We start from the raw sequence: 20,910 nt of genomic DNA, 5'->3' as shown, positions 1-20,910 counted from the left end.
CCATTTTCTTTATATTTCTTCTTAATATGTGGTGTGGATGTTGCTTTCTTCACTACTGGTGGTATGTGCAGATTGGACCATGAAGAATTACAAATTTGATCTTTGAAAGTTTGTCCTGTTTTTTAACACTGAAATGGAACTTAGTTGAGAATTATTTCTAAAAAGACTCTCTTGTTAATCACGTTTTAAAATTTGATATTTGTCTAGCAGCATGAGACAAAAATGAGTCAACTGAGAGAAACCTTGAGAAAAATGACTGATGAAACTAACGAACTGAGGTCATCGCTTAACTCTCTGAGGGAAAATATCGAATTGCTAAAAACCCAGGCAAGATTAATTATTTCCTGTTACTAGCTTTACGAGTTACAGTCAAGTAGTCAAGCAGTACAGTCAAGTTTATAAGTAGCTTTGCAAGTTACAGTCAACAATTTTAAATGTTTGAACAAGTTGTTTGCAAAATTGCTGATTTTGTTTCCTTACGACAAGAATTGTGTGAATGGTTGTAAATACTTTCTGCTTCGTTTTCTAGTACATGAAATTTAGTCTCTCAGAGCTTTTGCAGTATTAAAGACTTTAGAGTTAGTTATTTTTGAAAGTGTTAATTAAAGGAGTATTTTCTCTGTTCTTAAAGGCACGCTGAGACAGTGGTTCACAAGAATACAAAGTTAAAGTTTTCTTCTCACTTGACTTAAATCTGACCTAAATGCTGACAAGCAAATTGCTGCCTAAACTCTTTTGACCATTGCTCCTTCAGTGAATTGCAGTTCTGATGCTCTTGAGTATGATTAAAATCATCTGCTTCCTAGTCTCAGTAAAATCCTTCTTTCTCTTTCTCTTTTGTGCAAACTGAAGTATTCATAGAGGACTTACATGATGATCAGGATGCTTGTTGTATCCATAGAGTATGCTACTTATATTTAAATGGCGGTTATAGTTTGCCCCATATTCTTTTCTCACAGATCATGCTCAGTAACAGTGTTATTTTCTGAAAACATTTGTTTTATGCTCAGCTTCAAAGCCTCAGTGTTGGCTTTTTTTTTCAGAATCTGCTGGAAAATATTTAATTATATTACAAATTTCCAGTGAAGGGGAAAAAAGACACATTCCTTTGGTTCTTTTTCAAGGCACGCAGGTTTTTGACTGTTACAAGTAATTGTCGCTTCAATTTTCCTTTGTTGCAGTTTCTTTTGTCCGTTTTTGCTTATATTTTAATGGTATGTACTGGTATTAAATTATATTGTGGACTAATAATAATAACAAATATTAAAAGATTACTATCTTGAGTTTCACAATTATTTTTTTCCAATTCAATGAAATGTAGCACGTATTGGATACATTGCTGGACACTGCAGGACAGGTGTTTAAGTACAGGTGAACTAAAGCGTCTTAACTATCAGCAGTGAATAGTTAGAATATTTGAAAGATTCAAAAAAGGGAGAATTGGGCATATTTGTGGTTAAAATGGATGCTAAAAAAAAAAAAAGAGCTAAGTGTAAACAAAAGCTTTGACATTTGTTTTCATTCACAATTCTTTCCCACACCTGACTTAACTGAGGAATGTACAAGAGGATCAATGAGAAGATCTAGGTATTTTCTGGAAAAAAAAAAAAAAAGATCCATAGGCTGTACACCATGGCTCCCATTTTCTTTATATTTCTTCTTAATATGTGGTGTGGATGTTGCTTTCTTCACTACTGGTGGTATGTGCAGATTGGACCATGAAGAATTACAAATTTGATCTTTGAAAGTTTGTCCTGTTTTTTAACACTGAAATGGAACTTAGTTGGGAATTATTTCTAAAAAGACTCTCTTGTTAATCACGTTTTAAAATTTGATATTTCTCTAGCAGCATGAGACAAAAATGAGCCAACTGAGAGAAACCTTGAGAAAAATGACTGATGAAAATAAGCAGCATGAGACAAAAATGAGCCAACTGAGAGAAACCTTGAGAAAAATGACTGATGAAACTAACGAACTGAGGTCATCGCTTAACTCTCTGAGGGAAAATAACGAATTGCTAAAAACCCAGGCAAGATTAATTATTTCCTGTTACTAGCTTTACGAGTTACAGTCAAGTAGTCAAGCAGTACAGTCAAGTTTATAAGTAGCTTTGCAAGTTACAGTCAACAATTTTAAATGTTTGAACAAGTTGTTTGCAAAATTGCTGATTTAGTTTCTTTAAGACAAGAATTGTGTGAATGGTTGTAAATACTTTCTGCTTCGTTTTCTAGTACATGAAATTTAGTCTCTCAGAGCTTTTGCAGTATTAAAGACTTTAGAGTTAGTTATTTTTGAAAGTGTTAATTAAAGGAGTATTTTCTCTGTTCTTAAAGGCACGCTGAGACAGTGGTTCACAAGAATACAAAGTTAAAGTTTTCTTCTCACTTGACTTAAATCTGACCTAAATGCTGACAAGCAAATTGCTGCCTAAACTCTTTTGACCATTGCTCCTTCAGTGAATTGCAGTTCTGATGCTCTTGAGTATGATTAAAATCATCTGCTTCCTAGTCTCAGTAAAATCTTTCTTTCTCTTTCTCTTTTGTGCAAACTGAAGTATTCATAGAGGACTTACATGATGATCAGGATGCTTGTTGTATCCATAGAGTATGCTACTTATATTTAAATGGCGGTTATAGTTTGCCCCATATTCTTTTCTCACAGTCGCAAGTGATATATGAGCAGTATCAGTAGTTAGAATTCTGAGTGAAGAGAAGAACAGTTGTCTGAAGGTAGATACAAGAAAACTTGTGAAGGTTTTAGAGAGATGTTTGTGTAGTTTGTCTTCAGGAACGTCTGGATACCTTTCACAGAGCTTTTCTGTACAGTTGTAGCAGAGGGACAGAATGACAATTTCACGAAATCTTTATTCTTCCAACAATGCTAGTTACACAGTTAAAATTTAGCCTAAGTAGATTGTATGAAATAAAGCAAAGGAGTGTATTAAATGTATTAAAATGAGGATCATGCACAGATCATTAAATATTTTCTTTCTCCTATGATCCATTTAGTTAGAATTATAAAATAGAGTGATTTTGTATGTGAAAATCTCTTCCCAAGGCTTTCATAAACATTTGTTTAAGCACAAAATAAAGCATGTGCGTATTACTAATGTACTCGTATATTTTAGTCTATTGGTATTGTGGTTTAGAAAATCATAGACTTGAAAACTGAAATAACTGATGTTGTGGATGTGTTACAGTTACTACGGATTTCAAAAGTTTACGACCCCTTAACTATTCTTATGGACTGGATCTCAGACCAACACCTTAGCAAAATAGAAATACAAGAAGAGAGAGAGGGCAGTGAGAAACCTCAGTGTGCTAAAGAAAACTACACTCTAGAAAATTGTATGAAGGTAAAGGCATTTGAATTTGTTTAGGTTGAAATGTTAAGATTCTTTGTATTATTTCTGAGTGTAACAGGTCTGCCTGTTTTACACACGCTTTGAATACATGAATTAAAAGAAAACAGCAGTTAATCCTTCAGTATTAATTCCAACAGTGAGATGTAATAGATAATTTTTCATACAGATATTTATACAGATCATTTTTAAGGAAATGTGTAGTGTGCAGTCTGACCTTGAGATTCCACCTGTCTTTCTATTTTAAGTCACTTTTCTCAGCTGATAATTTATCTCGTGTTTTATCTGTAATACTGTATGTAATTCCTTTTTCCTAAGGAGATACACACGTCTAATTTAAAGTATTTTAGTGCTGATACTAGGTATTAAAAGTTCAAGTTATGTCTTATAAAAGATGATACCGTGCTATACTTGTAACGCTTTTTTGGGATACCGAGGCTTGGAAATCAGTGAAGCGTTCAGGAAATCTGCTTTTTCTGTTTGTTTGTTTGTTTGTTTAATTATTATTCTATCTAAAATTTGTAGCCCTTGGTATTAGACTTCAGAGCTTGAGCTCACACAATGTCTTTCCACTTTTTGTGTAAACCTGTGTAAAATGTAAATTCAGTATATAATTCTGTTACCTGTACCAGATCTGCCCAGTGAGTATTTGTACATGTAGTCTGTTAAACTCCGGGAATACGTTGATTTTAGTTTGGTTTAGTTTTGCTTAGTTTGCTTTTTACTTGTGGTTAGCTTGTACTGTAAGTTCGTATACTGCACGTAACTTTGCCATTCTGTATTTTTACAGCTTTTGCCTATGGTCACTGGACAGCTCCAGTGGATGCCATTTGTGGATCCTAAACTACATATGTCTGTGATTCAATTTATCTACTGGTCTCTAAGGCAGATAGACACTGGTAGTCAGGTAAATTCCCAAGAGATATTTTGTATTATAAATGAGTATGAAAAGTAGATATTTTCAGGGAGTATATATAAAAGAAACTTTGCTGTCTTTGCAAAGCATACATGCCTACCACAGATACATAGCAAATGAAAAACTAATTCTCACCAAATTAACTTTCTCACATTCGTTGTAATATTTTGCACCGTGTCTGTAAACATATTTTTGCACACATATGTGATCTTTGTTGCAGTAGTGTGTAGCATCTCAGAAATGGTATTTTCCATATGTGCTTACAAAACTTGTGAACTAGGAAAAGAAATATATTTTTGTTCGCTTTATGCATGAGATTTGTTGAAATTGATGGCAACGTGTGGCAAAGTAGCAAAGGTATTTTGATTTCTTTGTTCTCTACTCAGTGTCTAACTGAATAGAACTAAGCTGGTGGTTCCAGTGCTAATGAGAAGGTATTTTAAATGAGCTTGTTATTAAGTTTGATTCTGAAGTAATATTTCTGCACCGGTTTTTGAAAAGTCCAATACATCTTACCTGTACAGTATTCTTAAGGGTCATGTTTAGACCTTAGTTCTGTAAACGCTTTTGTAGGACCTAGCTTCAGGCATCTTCACAAAAGAGGGTAGTGTAGTAGGCAGCACTGATTAAAGCTGAGTTTGAACTGACTTTATTCTGGAACCAGAGGCAAATTAAATAATGTCAGCATATCAGGGGCCCTGACTACCTTGTTTCTTTGTGAAGTGTGTGTTGACTAGGCCCTGTGCTAATGTTGTTCAACTGCTTGTGGAACGCAAAGTAGTATCCCATGTACAGACTATATTGCAATACACGGTCACGACATCTGCTATTTAATATTTAATCCTTAGGGGAACATACGTACTTAGCAGACAGGATTTTCATGTATTTTAATGTTTACGCTAAATGTGCACGTTGTTTGAAACAGGATGCAAGCATGACAGCAACAATGGAGAGACTTGCAGAAGTTATTCTCAAAGGCGCAGTACAAAAGGGAAGCATGCAAAAATGGACTAAAAAGTCTACACGGAGTAAACCAAAAGCTGCACATTTCTTTAAAAGCTCCTCTATGCCTTTGAGGTTTCTGTCAACTTTAGTTGTGCTTAGAACAGCAAAACGAAGTAAGTTCTGGTTTTTATTATGTCTTTTTTAAATTATCTTTTTCTTTTTCTTTTTTTTTTTTTTTTTAAATCTTATTTTCAGGTATGTGCCCAGACAAAAAAACAAATGTACAAAATGCAGCAGTTCAATGATACTGTAGCATCTGTAATGCTTTAGTAGTAAAGGATGTTTTATTTGAATTTTACCACCTGATGAAGCATAATATAGGGAAGCAAGTATGAACCTTGCTATTATTCATGTCATAATTTGTGTGGTCATTTTAATATGCTTTATTTATGTCAGTGAGATCAACGTATTTTGTGACAAAGGGGAAAAGAGATGTTGGTAATTCTCTCAAGCAATCACCGTAGCAGTGATTTGTTTGTCAAGATCTGCACTGCATATAATGGTACAGCTAATTGCTCCTCAGTAAACTGAAATCAGTAGCAAATTCAGAACAGTTCTAGAATTTCATTGCTTTGTCAAAGTTTAATGTAAAGCTCATACTCTGTCTAGCTCTTACCTCTCTGCTGTCTCCCCTTTTCTCCTACCAAGTCTGTCACTGCAAGTGGCTACCCATAAACATTATCAGCATTGAAGAATGCTACCATATGCTGATGCAGTATAGTAATGTATTTTGTTAACAGGCAAAAGCAAACGAGGTCGTACTTGTCTGGAGATATCGCAGTTCTTAGTGACTTTTGCTTCAGTTCATGAGAGTTACTCCGCTTGTGCAATTTCCAGGATGCCGTAGTATCTCTTCTCAGCAGCAGTTTCTTTAAAAACAAACAGGGCCTGAAAAGACAAAAAACGTTTTCTTTGAAGTGATGACAAAAATACTGACCTGTGCAGTATTTATACTGGTAGTACTTAGAATAAGTAGGATTTAAACATTCTGGAAGACCACCCTGTCACCATTAATAAACAAATACAGTATTTCAGCTGTTGGAGGGAAGAATCAGTGTATTTTCAATTTCAGTATCATATAGTTTCAGTCAGAATATTTTGGTGAAGCATGATTACCCTGAAATTGAAACTCACATTTCTAGAAATGTTTGATGAAAATGATGCAAATGAATTACAATACAAAAAAAGTACTTATTGCAGAGATTAACTATAAGCAGATGAAAGCTGTTGATCAGAATGAATCAGTTTAGCTTCTCATGGTCGGTTTTTACTGCGAGCCTATAGAACATGGAAAAAAATTACCTGTTAAATTTATGTTGAAACTTACCGTGTATGAATTTTCATCACTGACCACATGTCTAATGATCTAGCGATGACAAAGCAGCACATTCAGTTTAAACATATATATCCTGTTCCCTTCAAGATGCTAATATCCAGCAGATGGCACTGTAATTAAACTTTTGCTATGTGATAAATTTTTCCCTTACTCTTAATTTTCTGTGCTCCAGATGATCAATGCTATTCCAAGATACTGAGGAAGATTTGACATCATGAAATTAAGAAAACTGAATTGATTCACTTAATCTAAATTCTCTGAATAATTTAGTGTTCTCCAAAATGGATGCATATATAACGTGGATGCATATATAACGTGGATGCATATATAACTTAAACTACAGCTTTTTATGGAAAGGAATGTGAATAGTTGCTGTCATGGCAGTAATTGCAGTTATTCAGATGAATGAGCCTTTTACTCCTTTATTAGAGGCTTCCCAGGTGTTGAAACCAATATAGTCCCAAACTATGCAGCTTGTGATTTCTTTTCTCTCTTAAGGAAGAGATTAGAAAGGTGTTATATTTGCAAATATATTTTGCTCAATTTGTGAGTTGTAACTTGTCTTTTTTTCCACTCACAACAATTTTTGTAAGGAATAAAAATAGGCAGAAGATGCATTTAAACAAATAAGTAAATTAATATTTTCAGCCATTTAATTTTTTTTTTTAATTAGTATATATCTGCAACAGTAACTCTTAGGATAAATATTCATGTATTTGTGATCATCTAATGGAACTGTGATTACATAATTTTTATTCCCTGTTTTCTGTTATCTTTCAGTGGATTACCTGACTCAGGCATTTCATTCCCTTTGCGTGGACTTGAAGACAGATGAAGGAAAGATCTTATTTTTGCAATACCGATGTGTGCCTATCATACTAAGCCACTTAACTATATCCAAAAAATGTCTCCTTTTTATTGCACTTAATGCATTAGTTGAGATGGCCATGAACAACGATAAAAGTGAGTAATTGAAAAAAATACATACAAAGTTATGATGAAAGTAGGTGAGGTAAGCATAAATACCAAATCAAAAATAACGTGCTGCTTCTCTATAAATAACCTGATCTAGCATTAGCATTCATTTTTGTCATTTAAATTCATTAGAGATATAAAGTATGTTTCTGAATTGTCCGTCTCTTCTCACTGTCAGCATCCAAGCTTTACATCTTGTCCTGGTTGCTTTCTTAGTGGTGTGATTTTTTTTGATGTTTAGTTTAGCTTTTCTGTTTATTCCACTGGTTTACCTTGCTGATGTTTTGCCAATGAGTAATTTTCTTTTGAAGTAAGGCTGTGCCAGGGCAGCCATTTCATGAAATCCTGTTAGCAGGTGGAGATAAAATAAATAAATAAATAAATAAACTTTTATCTTTTTTTACCCCCCTAATGTGAACAGCTCACCCCTAGCCATTTTTCACTTTAAAGTAATTGGAAATGGCACATCTGTAAGGGATGGTTATGTTTCAATGAGTTGTACTGTGGTGTGGTCCTATAAAAGGGTTAATAGTCTCCTTCACAGTGGTTTTCCAGGTGACACAGGCAAAGAATCAGTTGATAACAATCTGGATGAACACACAAGTAGTGAGCCATTCCAGTGTCATGTGGAACAATCCTTGTTAATTTTCTTAAAATAAGAAGTATTCATTGTTTTTTGGAACAGAAAAGGGAAGGAGAAGGGACTGCTGCTATTTGTGAAATGTATATTGTTGGCTTGGGGTATTTTGTTACCATGTACTATAGGGGCAAAAACAGAAAGCGTGTTTGACTTGGGATGGAACAACGTTGAGTTAGAAGGCATTTTGTAGTGAGATAAGTGGCAGAAAGATTTACCTGATGTTGTTTTCATCCTTTTTAAGACCGTGTGGTTAGTTTATCTATTTATTTTTTTTACACTAAAGTATTTCTAATCATCATAATTTTGATCGGTATAGTAACTGGGAAAGAAAAACCTAAGCAGGGTTGATGGTATCTGACATTACTTTGAAGAAAAATTCCACTAACAGTACATGTTCTGTTATCTAGTAGTAGTCATTTCGATCTGCTGGATGCCTAGATTTGGAAGAATAATGGAGATAAATTGTGACAAGTTCACATTTTGCCATGTTGCTTGTAACCTTGTTGCATGTCAAATGTAACCGTTCAGGTATTGGTACCATCTGTTTCCTATCTATACGTAGTATCTTAATGACAAATTAGAATTAATAGTCTTATTGCTGTTCATCTTTACTGGCACGCAGCTTTTCATGTACCCCATCCCTGTTTGGTTCAGGTGTTTCACATCCAGAATCCTGTCAATCTGTCTTGTTATAAAGGTAGTTCCTGGCTTCCAAGGTGTAGGTTTTTGTTCTGGTCTTTTCTGATCTTTGTAAACTTCTGTTCAGTCCAACTTACTTCTGTGACATAAGGAATCCTGTTCTATTTTTAACCTTTTTTATTGCTTTTTTTTGTGTGTGTATGTTTGTGATGGTCATTTAAGAATGAGGGTGGCCTCCCGTACATCCTGTGTCATAGCTGCGTAAAGGTCTTGCACATCTAGGAAGCTGAAGAACAATTGATACCATCCTGAGGTCAACATGTACTGGGTGATGGGCTGGACCTGTCCTTGGGCTCTCTTAACTCGGGGTCACCCACGAAGGCATCCACACTCGAGGGGCCTTGCACTGACTGTTACCTCGCCTGCCCTCCGTTGTGCTATAACCACTGGCTCTTACCAGGCCCAGCTGTTGACGACGAGAATCAGTTAAACTCAGCAAATGGTTCCAATCTTGCCAGTGACTGTGTAAGAGACAGCAGCTCATCAGCAAGCTGTTCAGTGTAGTTATTGGTTCTTTTTCTGTGGTCCTTATGTAACTTTTCCACGAGCTAACTCTCTATCACTCTGTTGGGTTGGTCCGCTCTCCTGGCAGATCCACATGCAATTAGAAACGAGGCAAAACCGTAATGGTTAATTTGTTAAAACATGAACTTCAAGCTGGTGTTCCTGACAGTCTTCATTTTCTGAGGTGACAGAGCTTTAGCTATAAAACAGAAATTTCTGAATGACAATAGCTGGTGAGACTTGATGCTGTGAGTGACTGATCACTTTGAGGGTAAATTTCAGATGAGTTCTGTCAACAGTGATAAATTGCTCATTGTTCATTACAGTCTACCAATGAAGTTAAGTTAATGTAACTACCAAATGCTGCAATTTTTTATGGCTCCTATGGGAGGCTTTTGCAGATTATTTAAAATTGTGTCAAATCCTGACCGGATAGATTCCAAGTTAGTTTTTCTACAGTAGTTAATAAAAACAAAATCTGTGCAGAGATGATGCAGAAAAATATGTAAAAATACACAGTTTTTATTCTTCTAGTTCATCAGATAGACAGGCATTTAAATTATATGCTTATTTTGTACATTTGTGATGATTTAAAATCTATTCTGCAAAAGCTTATTTGAAATGAATATATAAAATGAATAGATAAACAATGTAGGAAAAATCTCTTTAAATGCATGTCTTTATCAGTTTGCTTTCATGTGATTGAACTTTGTGAAACTTGAGGTATTATTTCCACTTTGGCTCTTCTGCTTTATGGTAAAATTCCCTCAGCGTATTTTTTATATTGTTTTATAAACCTCACAGTTAAAACATTTTACAGTGTATCTGTATGTATATGTGTGTGTATATATATTAATAAAGTTTTCTTCAGATACCTTAAGACCGGTATTTTTAATAATAAAATAATACAGTATTATTGAGACCAGTAAGAACAAGCCAGCAAAGAAATGGCCAAGTAAGCAGAATATGGTATTTGTTTACACCTACAAAAAGGAATTTAAGGCATTTTTAGATATTTAAGGATATTTATAGGAATAAATTGTAGGACCTCCTTCTTCTACAGTAAAAGTAGAATAATATTACAATAACTATTAATTTAATGGCATATTCGAAGTAACTATATCCTGGGGCATACCAAGTGTGTTTATACGCTAAGGGCAGAGTGCAGTGAATAGTGACTTGTTTTGTTGGATTCCTAACAAATGTGTTCAGTTCTGTGACCTATTAAATCGGTACTTATGTTCTTTATGGTGTTTTTCTAAATCAGGCTGTACTATTAGAATCAAGAGTGAAATAACACAAGGGAACAGATTTTACTTTATTCTGAATTGACTAAGTTTTGGGGAGCAGGAGAAATAGAAAAGATTATACTATATGGCCATGTTTAAAAATTATCCAGCATTTTACAGGAATTGTTTTGATATTCAGGTGTTCTTATCCAACTCTGACCTCTCAATTACGATTCTGCCTGTCTTGAAACGGTACGGTGACAGTTTTGATAATGAAAAGCTGTCTAGTCATCAGTGTCTACATGTACTATTTCCGTACGTCATTTTGCAGCAGCTTAAAATATTTCCTTGTCAGTTTTTTTAGCATAGCTTAGTGTTCTCCTCATGTCATCATAAGAAAAGGAGCATTGAATAAACATGTTGAAGATGAGATTTTTTTATCTGAGTTTAAAATTGCTCAGTGTCCTGTTTTCCTTTGTTCTCAAGGGAATAGGCCTTGTTTTAATACCACAAGTGCTGGTAATATCAGAATTCTTAGGAACTTGGGTGAGTTTTGTTCGCGGTTTTACCTGATTTTTGCATCACATGCCTAGAATATACCCAGTTAGTACATTGTTCTCATGGTTGCACAGCATGAGGCGCATATAAAACCCTCAAAAGCTATAAATCAATGATTTAGTTTTCCATGAGCCAAGTGCTGTGATTAAACTTTTTAACTATTTTCTTTTACAGTTTACTTAAAGATTTTCCTGGAAGACTGCAGTAATGAACGCTTTTTCCATACTTTGGCTGCATTGCTTCAGAATCGCGAGCTAGACATTTCGATTTTGGAAAGGATTTGTTTTATATTACAGAAACTCTCCGAAATAAAGTAATCCTTTACTACCGTTTTTCTGTTAATTGCCATTAGATCACTGAACTTGGGGACCTTTCTCTTTTTTTAAAAGCGCATCTCTGTTTTGACGTTCATTTGCTCCAATACAAATAATGCTGGACTTTCATTGTTAGCAATTATGTTTAAAATGTTTGTCACAGATATGTAAGATGAATCTCTCAATTTGCCTATATATCTGTGTAGTTCAGAATATGAACTAAAAAATAACTAGCCTAAAGAACATATATTCCTCATTTATTTAGATGACGAGAATGCTTAGAAGAAAACCCTTCTTTTCTTCCCCCGACCTTCGGTTTTACTGAGTTACTTGGTAAAAATGTCCTCTGAAAATTGTTTTGTATGTGACTTAAATTTCAGTTTTGTCAATTTTCATCTCTATCAAAACAAACAAACAAAACAAACAAAAAAACAACACACGGTTTAAAGTCTTGAGCCATTTAAGACTTTGGGGGAATGTTAACCTTTACAGAATAGGTTTCTGTTGCTTACTGGTTACTAATTTATTATAACAAAGAGCTTCAGCATGTCAGTGGTAGAATGCTGCTGAGTTCCGTTGATGTGCATTATTTAATGGGATTGTTTCATTTATAAAAGCAGGTATTTACACTAAACTGTTGCTTACATTAGAGTTAGTTATTTACAAAACTGAGGGTTTTGTTTGATTTTTCTTAGGAACAAAATTGAACTCTGGGGGAAAAAAAAAAAAAACTTCCTGTAAAATACTCTAATTTAAATCATATTTTTCATCGGAAATAAACTAAAAGTGTACTCAGAAATCCAGATTTTTTAATTTGTTTAATTAAAAGACAACCTCACAGGTGGTGCCATAAATCTTAAGAAATGAACCTTGAAATATTCTTTAATTTTTTTATCCTTGGTTTTGTAGTAGTTCATTACTGTATTTGCCTCGATGTTATTGTGGATTTTCTGTACACATCCTGTTTCTGAAATCTTGCTTCTCACTGGGGAAATCCTTTTACAGGTTTTCCTTGATCTTCCACTGTACTACATGTAAATACCATTTAGTCAAGAGAAAGCATAGTTCTTGATGTGAGGAATGTTTTAACAATTCCAATTCGTGTCCATAAATTCGTGTCCATAAAGAATAATTCTGTTTGAATCCTGTCTGCCTCTGGGCCCTGCACTGGCAATTTAGTTCTTGAACCACAGATGAGTGTGTCCCAGTCTCCCCCTCATTCTAGTCAATTTATCACGTCTTCAGAAAACACTCCTTAAATTTGTGAACCTGTTTGCTTTTGTTATTCCTGACTTCTAGTTCTAACAGTTACGGTTTTTTTTTCTGTCTTCTTCGAGATTGATTTAACACTGCTATAGATGTTATGTAGATGACTGTAAATAGCTGGGAAAGAATGTTTTAATTGCTCGTGAGTCGTCAACCTGTTTGGGAGTTTCAGAACAACTGATAATAACTGGTGACTGTTGGTGACTGTTATGAGATCCTTGGTATCTGGCCAGGGGGGGCCAAGAGATTAAGAGGAAGGAAAAAGAAGCTGAAGGACGGTTGGGAGACAAGACCTGTGGAGAGTGTACAGAGAGTGTTCCATAAACTTGGAATAGTGCCGAGTAAGTACAAAGGGTGAGAGGAAGACTACAAGCCTTCGGCATGAAAGACCCCTAGAGACCCCCAGAGGAGACTGATGCGCATGCTCCAGTAGGAGGGACTGGACCCCGGAAGCTAATTATAATAATCTATTTTTTTTTAGAAGTAGTAATGAATATGTATTAGTCTAGGCGCATGAAAATCAGCTGCTTGATGTAACTGGTGTGCGTCCTGGTGGAGCAGAGACTCCCGGTGCACCCAGCGCTGTTTGCTTACCTCTATTCCTTTATATTCTTTTAATAAATCCTATTTTTTTTATTTAATCCTAATTTGAATCCTGAGCCATTTATAACAATTTGGGGGCTCGTCCGGGATGGTTATAGTTCCTGAATTCTGATTTAATCTAGGAGAGGTGCCCCACCATTTGGTGGCTCCTGTTTGAGTCAGATCGGGACTAATGCCATCCTGAACCTGAATAAAGGTAAGCAAAGAATTTGATTTTTTTTGAGCTCCCTTGTTGCCGGCTATTTTTTGCCCGTAATTCTGCGCGCGAAGATTCGGACGAAGACAACAGAGTCGTTTGGATACCGTTCGGTTGGATTCCGGTGCCCGGAATCGAACCGGATGAAGACGACAGTCGTTTGGATACCGTCTGGTTCGATCCCAGACGAAGACAGCAGAGACGCTGGTGGATACCGTCCGATTGGAGTCTGGACAAAGACGACTGATTCGTAAGATACCGTCCGGTTGGGTAAGGGTACGGTTGCCAGTTTTTGTGTGTGAGAGTGTAACTGAGACTTCTAAAGTCAGCGTGGAGGTCTTTTTGTTTTCTCACTGGTTCTAATCTCCTGTCAGGGGGGCTGGACCGGTGAGAAGAGGGATACGTGGGTGGGTGATAGGTCCTAAACCCCCTGCAAGACACTCTCACTGGGCAACCAAGGGCTGTGGGAATTGCCACTAGTAAAATTCCCGGATGGGTCAGATAAAATCGAAGACCAAGGACCAGAAAGGGAGCAAATTACCAGATATATGACCAAAAAGTCCAATATGAATAATGATTAGAAATTGGAACAATAGGGGCCCCAGAAAATTAAAGAGTAAATTAAAAATGATCCAGTATTTTATGACAGAATGACCAAAAGAACCCTTAAGACCCCCTGTATTTTGATCCACGGAGGACGGGGTCTGTCAGGCTTTGAACATTAATAGTAGAATACCCGTGGATCCAGAAAAGAGCAAGCTGAAACATTGGAATTAGAAATTAGAGAGCAATTGATTAAGAATGAATATGTGCTCCATTTGTGCCTGTGCTGCACTTATACCACCAGATAACAGGAGCCTCTCGGACCCCGAGAACCAGATCAAAAACAACCTCATGGTTCAGACTTTAACCAAGGGGTCTAAGATAAGGAGGACTGTTCACAAAGGGACAGGTTATGTGTGTGTATAGGAATGTTTATGTATATGTAACTTTTTACTAAAGCAACGTTAGGCCTGCACGACTTTGGGGGGGACTACCCGCCCCGTGCTGCACGGCACTGAGTAAACATACCTACTTTACAATCTTACTGATTGTGGAGTCAGCTTTCTGTGAGTCATTTTGGTGAGCCAGGCAGGAGACACTCTGCTCGGCTGCGGGATCGGCTGCAGCATGGACGCCCCTAGGTGCACCCTGAGCGTTTTTGCTCGGAGGGGACTCCACTCTCAGCTGCTCACCGCAGGAGCAGAGATCTCCTGAAACTGCAGACAAACGGTATGTTTTCGACTGCTGGAGGGATACTAACTGGAGTGTTAATAATTGTATGTGTTTTTATGTATGTATTTTGTGTTGAAAGTATTTGTGTAAATGTAAGGGTTTGAAACTGATTCAAAGATCGAAGCCGAAATTCCTTTAAGTGGTATATTCTTTATTGCAGCGCTGGATGCACGGGGGATCTCTCCACCTATCGTGCATACCCAAAGCGGAAAGCAGTCTTGAATTTATACAATCAATCTATCAATATTCTACAAGCGCCTATACATATGCATTACCTATCCCCGCCTTCCCTCGCTTCTCATGCTAATTAGCCTTTTGGCACCTTGCGCCTGCGTAGAGCCTCCCAAGAATTGTGGGCAGGGGTCTTTGGGACGTGGGCAGGGGTCTTTGGGAGGAAGACCCCGAGTCTTCCTCACAGTGTACTTTTCACCTTTGGTCAGGAATCTGCTGAATTGGCACGTTTCTTAATTGCGAGAGCTGGTTGTTGCCAATTCTTCCGTTTGTTGTATCTTTATAATGAATTCCAATGTCCAATTTTGAGATTTATAGTCCTTACATTTGTTTCTCTGTCCGTCTGCCGCTTCCTTATCATGAGTTCCAGTGTCTTGTTTCGAGATATACAGTCCATGTCTGGGGATTGTCCTTGCCTCCCCAATGCCTCCCCAATACCTCCTTAATCAATCCCCCCTTTTCTTTTCCCATGCAAATTCTTTTGCATCAGATACTTTCATTATTTACAGTAACAAAACAAAGCAGGCATCTAAACAACATGCACACAAATATTCCTAACACTACTAATGTTATAGACCAATGAACACTTGTTTCAAACATTGGAAATTGGGCAACCAGGAGGTTAACTTATTCCATATTTCACTAAAACTCCATGAAAGATCATCTTTACTGATCTCATGTAGGACCCTTGTCTGCTTCCATATTTCTTCCAGGTCGGTAGAGATCCTTCCACTCTGATCTACATACATACAACAACTTGTATTTATTACTGTACAGACTCCCCCTTGAGCGGCCAGTAACAAGTCTAGGGCCATCGGATTTTGTAATACTACCTGTGATAAACTAGGAATCTCTTCTTGTTGAGCCTTTATAGCATCCAGAGTTTTGTTTTCTAACTTCTCTATAATTGCAGAAATATTAACTATCGCCTTTTCCAATTCACTCACTCCTAACCATGTGATAAACCATCGAACAAAACTATGAAAAGCGGTGTGTCTCTCTATCAATGGATTGTTAATTTTTCGTCTAATTCTCCGGATATGATTTCTCAAATAACCTCGAGGCACTACATCATGTATGGTCAAATTGGGGACTACTGCTCCAAGAGTGCAAGTTCCCTAGTTCCCTTCCAATTCTCGGGCAAGACCTTACGGGCTGTATCATTGCATAGCCAATACCACCCTTTTCCTTCTGGAACTGGCCAGCTGGTTGAATTTGCCCAACTGCTAGTTGTACTAATATCAATTGTTTGATTACAAGATGTCTGATTTCCCACATAAGTAGTACCCGTATTTATACAATCCTGTTTTCCCATACCCTTAGGCGGGTTACACCTTTGTACACATACATAGTAAGATTCCAATGGCACAAAGCTACTAACTTCTAGTTCCAAAACTTCTTCATATTTTTTTGACCCAAGATGTGTTTTCCCACAAATTAGTCCAAGATAAGTTTGCAGGCAAGGGAATCCCAATTATCGATATACCCTTATTCCCATGCTGTGGCAGATGGGTGCATACCCAACAGTTCGTCTTATTAATCACTTGAGATGCAGTTTGTATTAAGGTCAGGTGTAAGTTCTCGTCCCAAGTTGCCCATCCCAAATCTGACAACCATATCCCCACAATCATTAGGATCTGGAAAAACACAATTTTGCTGGTCCAATTGGGGTCATGGTCCATATCCTCGCCAGGGCCTTTTTCACCTTTGAATCGTGGATCCAAGCTGCTTGCTCCTTAATCTTAATGGCGGTGTGTGTTGTCAGTAATACCTGGTATGGTCCCGTCCACTTTCCTTCCATTTTTCCTCTAGGGGTTGTCCTGAAAAAGTCTTCATATATATAATCCCTGAGCTTAAAAGGGTGGATTGGTTGATCCAACCGTCTAGCCCAGGTCCTGAGAACAAATTTATGTACTTTATTTAATTATTTCTGAAGTTCAGTTATATATGCATATAAATATTCTAATCCTAACTGCGTTCGATCCTCTCCACTAAATAGAAATGGATACGGCCTTCCATATAAGATTTCAAAGGGACTCAAATTCCCTTTTTATTCTAGGTTTAACTCAAATTCTAAGTAATGCTAAAGGGAGGGATTGAGGTCATGACAAATTAGATTCTTGTCCGATTTTAGCTATTTGTTGTTTAATTAAATGTTTCATTTTTTCTACCTGTCCACTTGCCTGCGGTCTATAAAGAGCATGCAGTTGTCTTTAGAATATCTTTAGAATCTTATTTATCTGTTGTACCACTTGCACACAAAAATGTGAAACTCTATCAGAAGACATTGCTACTAGAATCCCAAAGCATGGTATTATTTCATTTAACAAGACTTTAACCACTTCTTCTTGCTTTGTTTGTTCGACAGGGAAAGGCTTCAGGCCTTCCTGAAATCATGTCAGTCAGAACCAGTAAATAACAATACCCCCCTTTTCTAGGGAGTTCTGAAAAATCAATTTGCCACAGTTGCCCCAAATAATTCCCTTTACTGATTATTCCAAATTTTATTCTATTCTTGGTATTGGGGTTATTGTGTAAGCAAATGCTACATTGTTGAGTTACTTGTTTTATTGTTGTATATAAATTTTGTTCCACTAATGTGTGACTCAGGCTCTTATGCAATGTGTCAGCTCCCCGATGTGTTTTATTGTGTTCTGTAAGAAGTATGGGCCATATCAAATTAGAGGGTATTATTACACAGTTATCTTTTAAATATACTCATCTATCTGGTTTCATTTTACCTTTCAAATCTTCAATTAATTTTAAGTCTTCTTTTGTATAATTTGGCTTTTTGGTTCATATATATAGTTTGGATTTTACCGTCTGGTATTAAAGACAATGCCTTCACCTCAGTTATTTCAGCTGCCTGTTTAGCCTCCTGATCTGCCAATCGATTTCCAATTTCAAAATCAGAGTTTCCCTTTTGGTGTCCTTGACAATGCATCATAGCTACCTTTTCTGATTGTTTTACAGCCTGTAACAATTTTAAAATTTCTTCAGCATGTTTTATCTGTTTTCCCTGAGCAGTCAGTAATCCATGTTCTTTCCAAATCGCTCCATGAGCATGTACCACGCCGAATGCATATTTAGAATCTGTCCAAATATTTACCCTTTTTCCAGCTGCCAGTTCCAATGCTCTCGTGAGAGCAACTATCTCCGCCTTTTGAGCTGATGTTCCAGGGGGTAAAGGCTTAGACTCAATTACCTGCTGAGTAGTTGTTATAGCATATCCAGCTTTACGTTGTCCTTGTGTAACAAAACTGCTCCCATCCGTGAACCAAGTTTCTTCTGCATCTTCCATGGGCTCCTCCTTAAGGTCTGGTCGGCTGGAATACACAGTCTCCATAGTTTCTAAACAATCATGAATCACAGGTTCCGCCGGAGCATCACTAAGAAAAGAGGCTGGATTCACAATATTAGTTATCACAATTTCCACATCGTCCTGTTCTACCAATATTGCTTGATATTTCAAAAATCTCTGAGGAGATAACCAATGAGCCCCCTTTTGTTCTAAAACTGCTGACACAGTGTGTGAGACAAACACTGTTATCTTCTGCCCCATTGTAAATTTCCGGGCTTCTTGTATATTCATAATTACGGCTGCCACTGCTCACAGGCAGTCTGGCCATCCTTTACTTACTTCATCCAATTGTTTAGAGAAATAAGCCACTGCCCTTTTGTAAGGTCCCAACTTTTGTGCTAGTACCCCTAAGGCCATACCCTGTCTTTCATAGGAGTATAACCAAAAGGGTTTAGACAAATCTGGTAAACCAAGAGCTGGGGCTCGCATCAACTCCATCTTAAACTTCTTAAAGGCTGCTCGGGCTTCTCCTGTCCATATTAGTCTTATGCAGTTATCTTTAATTAAATCATACAAAGGCCTTACAATTAATCCATAATTGTTGATCCATAATCTGCACCAACCTGTCATTCCTAGGAAAGTTCGTAATTCTTTAACAGTCTGTGGTTCTGGGGTACGACAGATTGCTTCCTTGCGTTCCGTCCCCAGTTCACGTTGTCCTCCTGAGATCTCAAATCCTAGGTACGTCACGTGGGTTTGAACCAATTGTGCCTTCTGTTGTGAAACCCGGTATCCATTCATTCCTAGGAAATTAAGGAGGCTCACCGTCCACTGTATGCAGCTTCCCCTGTCTTCGGTAGCAATCAAGAGATCATCAACATATTGCAGCAGGACCCCTGCAGAATTGGGGGCTTCCCAGGATTCAAGTTCCTTTGCAAGTTGATTACCAAAAATCGTAGGGCTATTTTTAAACCCCTGAGGAAGCACTGTCCATGTCAACTGGACTTTTCGTCCTGAGTCAGGATTTTCCCATTCAAAGGCAAAGAGGTTTCGGCTTTCTGGGGCCAAGGTTAAACAAAAGAAGGCATCCTTTAAATCCAGTACGGTAAACCAGACCAACTTGTCCCTTAACTTGGTCAATAGCGTATAAGGGCTTGCTACCACAGGGTGTATGTCTTCAGTGATTTTACTTATGTCCCTCAAATCCTGAACTAACCTATAGCTTTTTTTCATCTGCCTTTTTAATTGGCAATATGGGTGTATTGTATTCTGATTCACATTCAATCAATAATCCATACTGTAAAAATTTATCAATTATCTCTTTAATTCCTTTCCTATCTTCTATCCTCAAAGGATATTACTTAACCTTAACGGGTTTCTCTCCTGGCTTTAATTTAATAATTATTAAGGTCACATTTTTGCTCTTCCAGGGACTTCGGTAGCCCAAACTCCTGGACATATTGATCTGTGATCTCTAAAGGTATTTCACTTTTAGGGTCAGTTTGTATTAGTGCCAAGCTTAACACATTTATTAGTTGTTCTTCTCCTATTCTTAATTTCATTTTCCCTTTTTCAACGACAATTTCTGCTCCTAATTGCTCTAATAAATCTCTACCTAAGAGTGCCCATGAGGAGTTAGGCATATATAAAAATCTGTGTATGCCCCATTGTTTCCCTAACTTGTACTTCAAAGGTTCACAAAAATAAGCCTTTTCGGTTACACCTTGTCCTGGTTTCAGTTAGAATAGAGTTAATTTTCTTCCTAGTAGCTGGTAGAATGCTACGTTTTGGCTTAGGATGAGAAGAGTGTTGATAACACCCTGATGTTTTAATTGTTGCAGAGCAGTGCTTATACCAAGCCAAGGACATCTCAGCTTCTTGCTCTGTCCTGCCAACAGGCAGGCTGGGGGTGCAGTAAGAGCTGGGAAGGGACAGACCCAGGACAGGTGACCCAAACTAGCCAAAGGGGTATTCCATACCATCTGACGTCATGCTAAACAATGTATAGGGGTGGCTAGCCAGGGGGAGGGGGCCGGACTGCTCGGGGTTAGGCTGGGCATTGGTCAGCGGGTGGTGAGCAATTGCATTGTGCATCACTTGTTTGTACACATTATTAGTAATGGTACTATTATCATCATTGTATTATTACTATTATTATTATTATTATTTTGTCTTATTAAACTGTCTTTATCTCAACTCACGGGCTTCACTTTCCATTTCTCTCCCCCGTCCTAGAGAGGGAGGGGGAGGGTGAGCGAACGGCTGCGTGGTGTTTAGCTGCCAGCCGGGTTAAACCACAACACACCTTTTACCCTAACATAATAATTCTGTGAGGGCATTAATGCTTGATTTAGAACTGAATACGTTGCCCCATATCAATAAGAAATTTCACTTCCATTCCTCCCCTAGCTTCATTATAATCAGTGGAGGATCCGCTAGGGTAGATTCCCCAGGTCCCCGTTATTCCTGTTGAAATCAGGGACCAATGATTACCCTAGAAA

General features: G+C 37.3%; 1 protein-coding gene across 2 annotated transcripts; it reads left to right on the top strand.

The window, feature by feature from the left end:
- Positions 1-213: 213 nt before the first annotated feature.
- Positions 214-12,680, top strand: LOC140002986 (coiled-coil domain-containing protein 138-like). Of its 2 annotated transcripts, XM_072041403.1 has the most exons (4): positions 214-327; positions 3,200-5,395; positions 7,399-7,581; positions 11,398-12,680. In XM_072041403.1, exons 2-4 carry the CDS (start codon positions 5,158-5,160, stop codon positions 11,538-11,540), a joined length of 564 nt encoding a protein of 187 aa, XP_071897504.1. In that variant the 5' UTR covers positions 214-327; positions 3,200-5,157; the 3' UTR covers positions 11,541-12,680. The 2 variants fall into 2 exon arrangements, with proteins under 2 accessions (XP_071897504.1, XP_071897503.1); XM_072041402.1 differs by lacking the exon at positions 214-327 and having other exon boundaries at positions 2,471-5,395.
- The last annotated feature ends 8,230 nt before the right edge of the window (positions 12,681-20,910 follow it).

Source organism: Anas platyrhynchos, chromosome 7, assembly GCF_047663525.1.
Source record: "Anas platyrhynchos isolate ZD024472 breed Pekin duck chromosome 7, IASCAAS_PekinDuck_T2T, whole genome shotgun sequence".
Lineage (NCBI taxonomy): Eukaryota > Metazoa > Chordata > Aves > Anseriformes > Anatidae > Anas > Anas platyrhynchos.
This window is presented reverse-complemented; position numbering and strand designations above follow the sequence as displayed.

Excerpts from the sequence above, each read along its gene's own strand:
- LOC140002986 (XM_072041403.1), top strand. The coding sequence starts at position 5,158 with ATGTATTTTAATGTTTACGCTAAATGTGCACGTTGTTTGAAACAGGAT. Across the intron at positions 5,396-7,398 it reads GCTTAGAACAGCAAAACGAA|TGGATTACCTGACTCAGGCA; the intron begins GTAAGTTCTGGT and ends GTTATCTTTCAG. Across the intron at positions 7,582-11,397 it reads GGCCATGAACAACGATAAAA|TTTACTTAAAGATTTTCCTG; the intron begins GTGAGTAATTGA and ends TTTCTTTTACAG.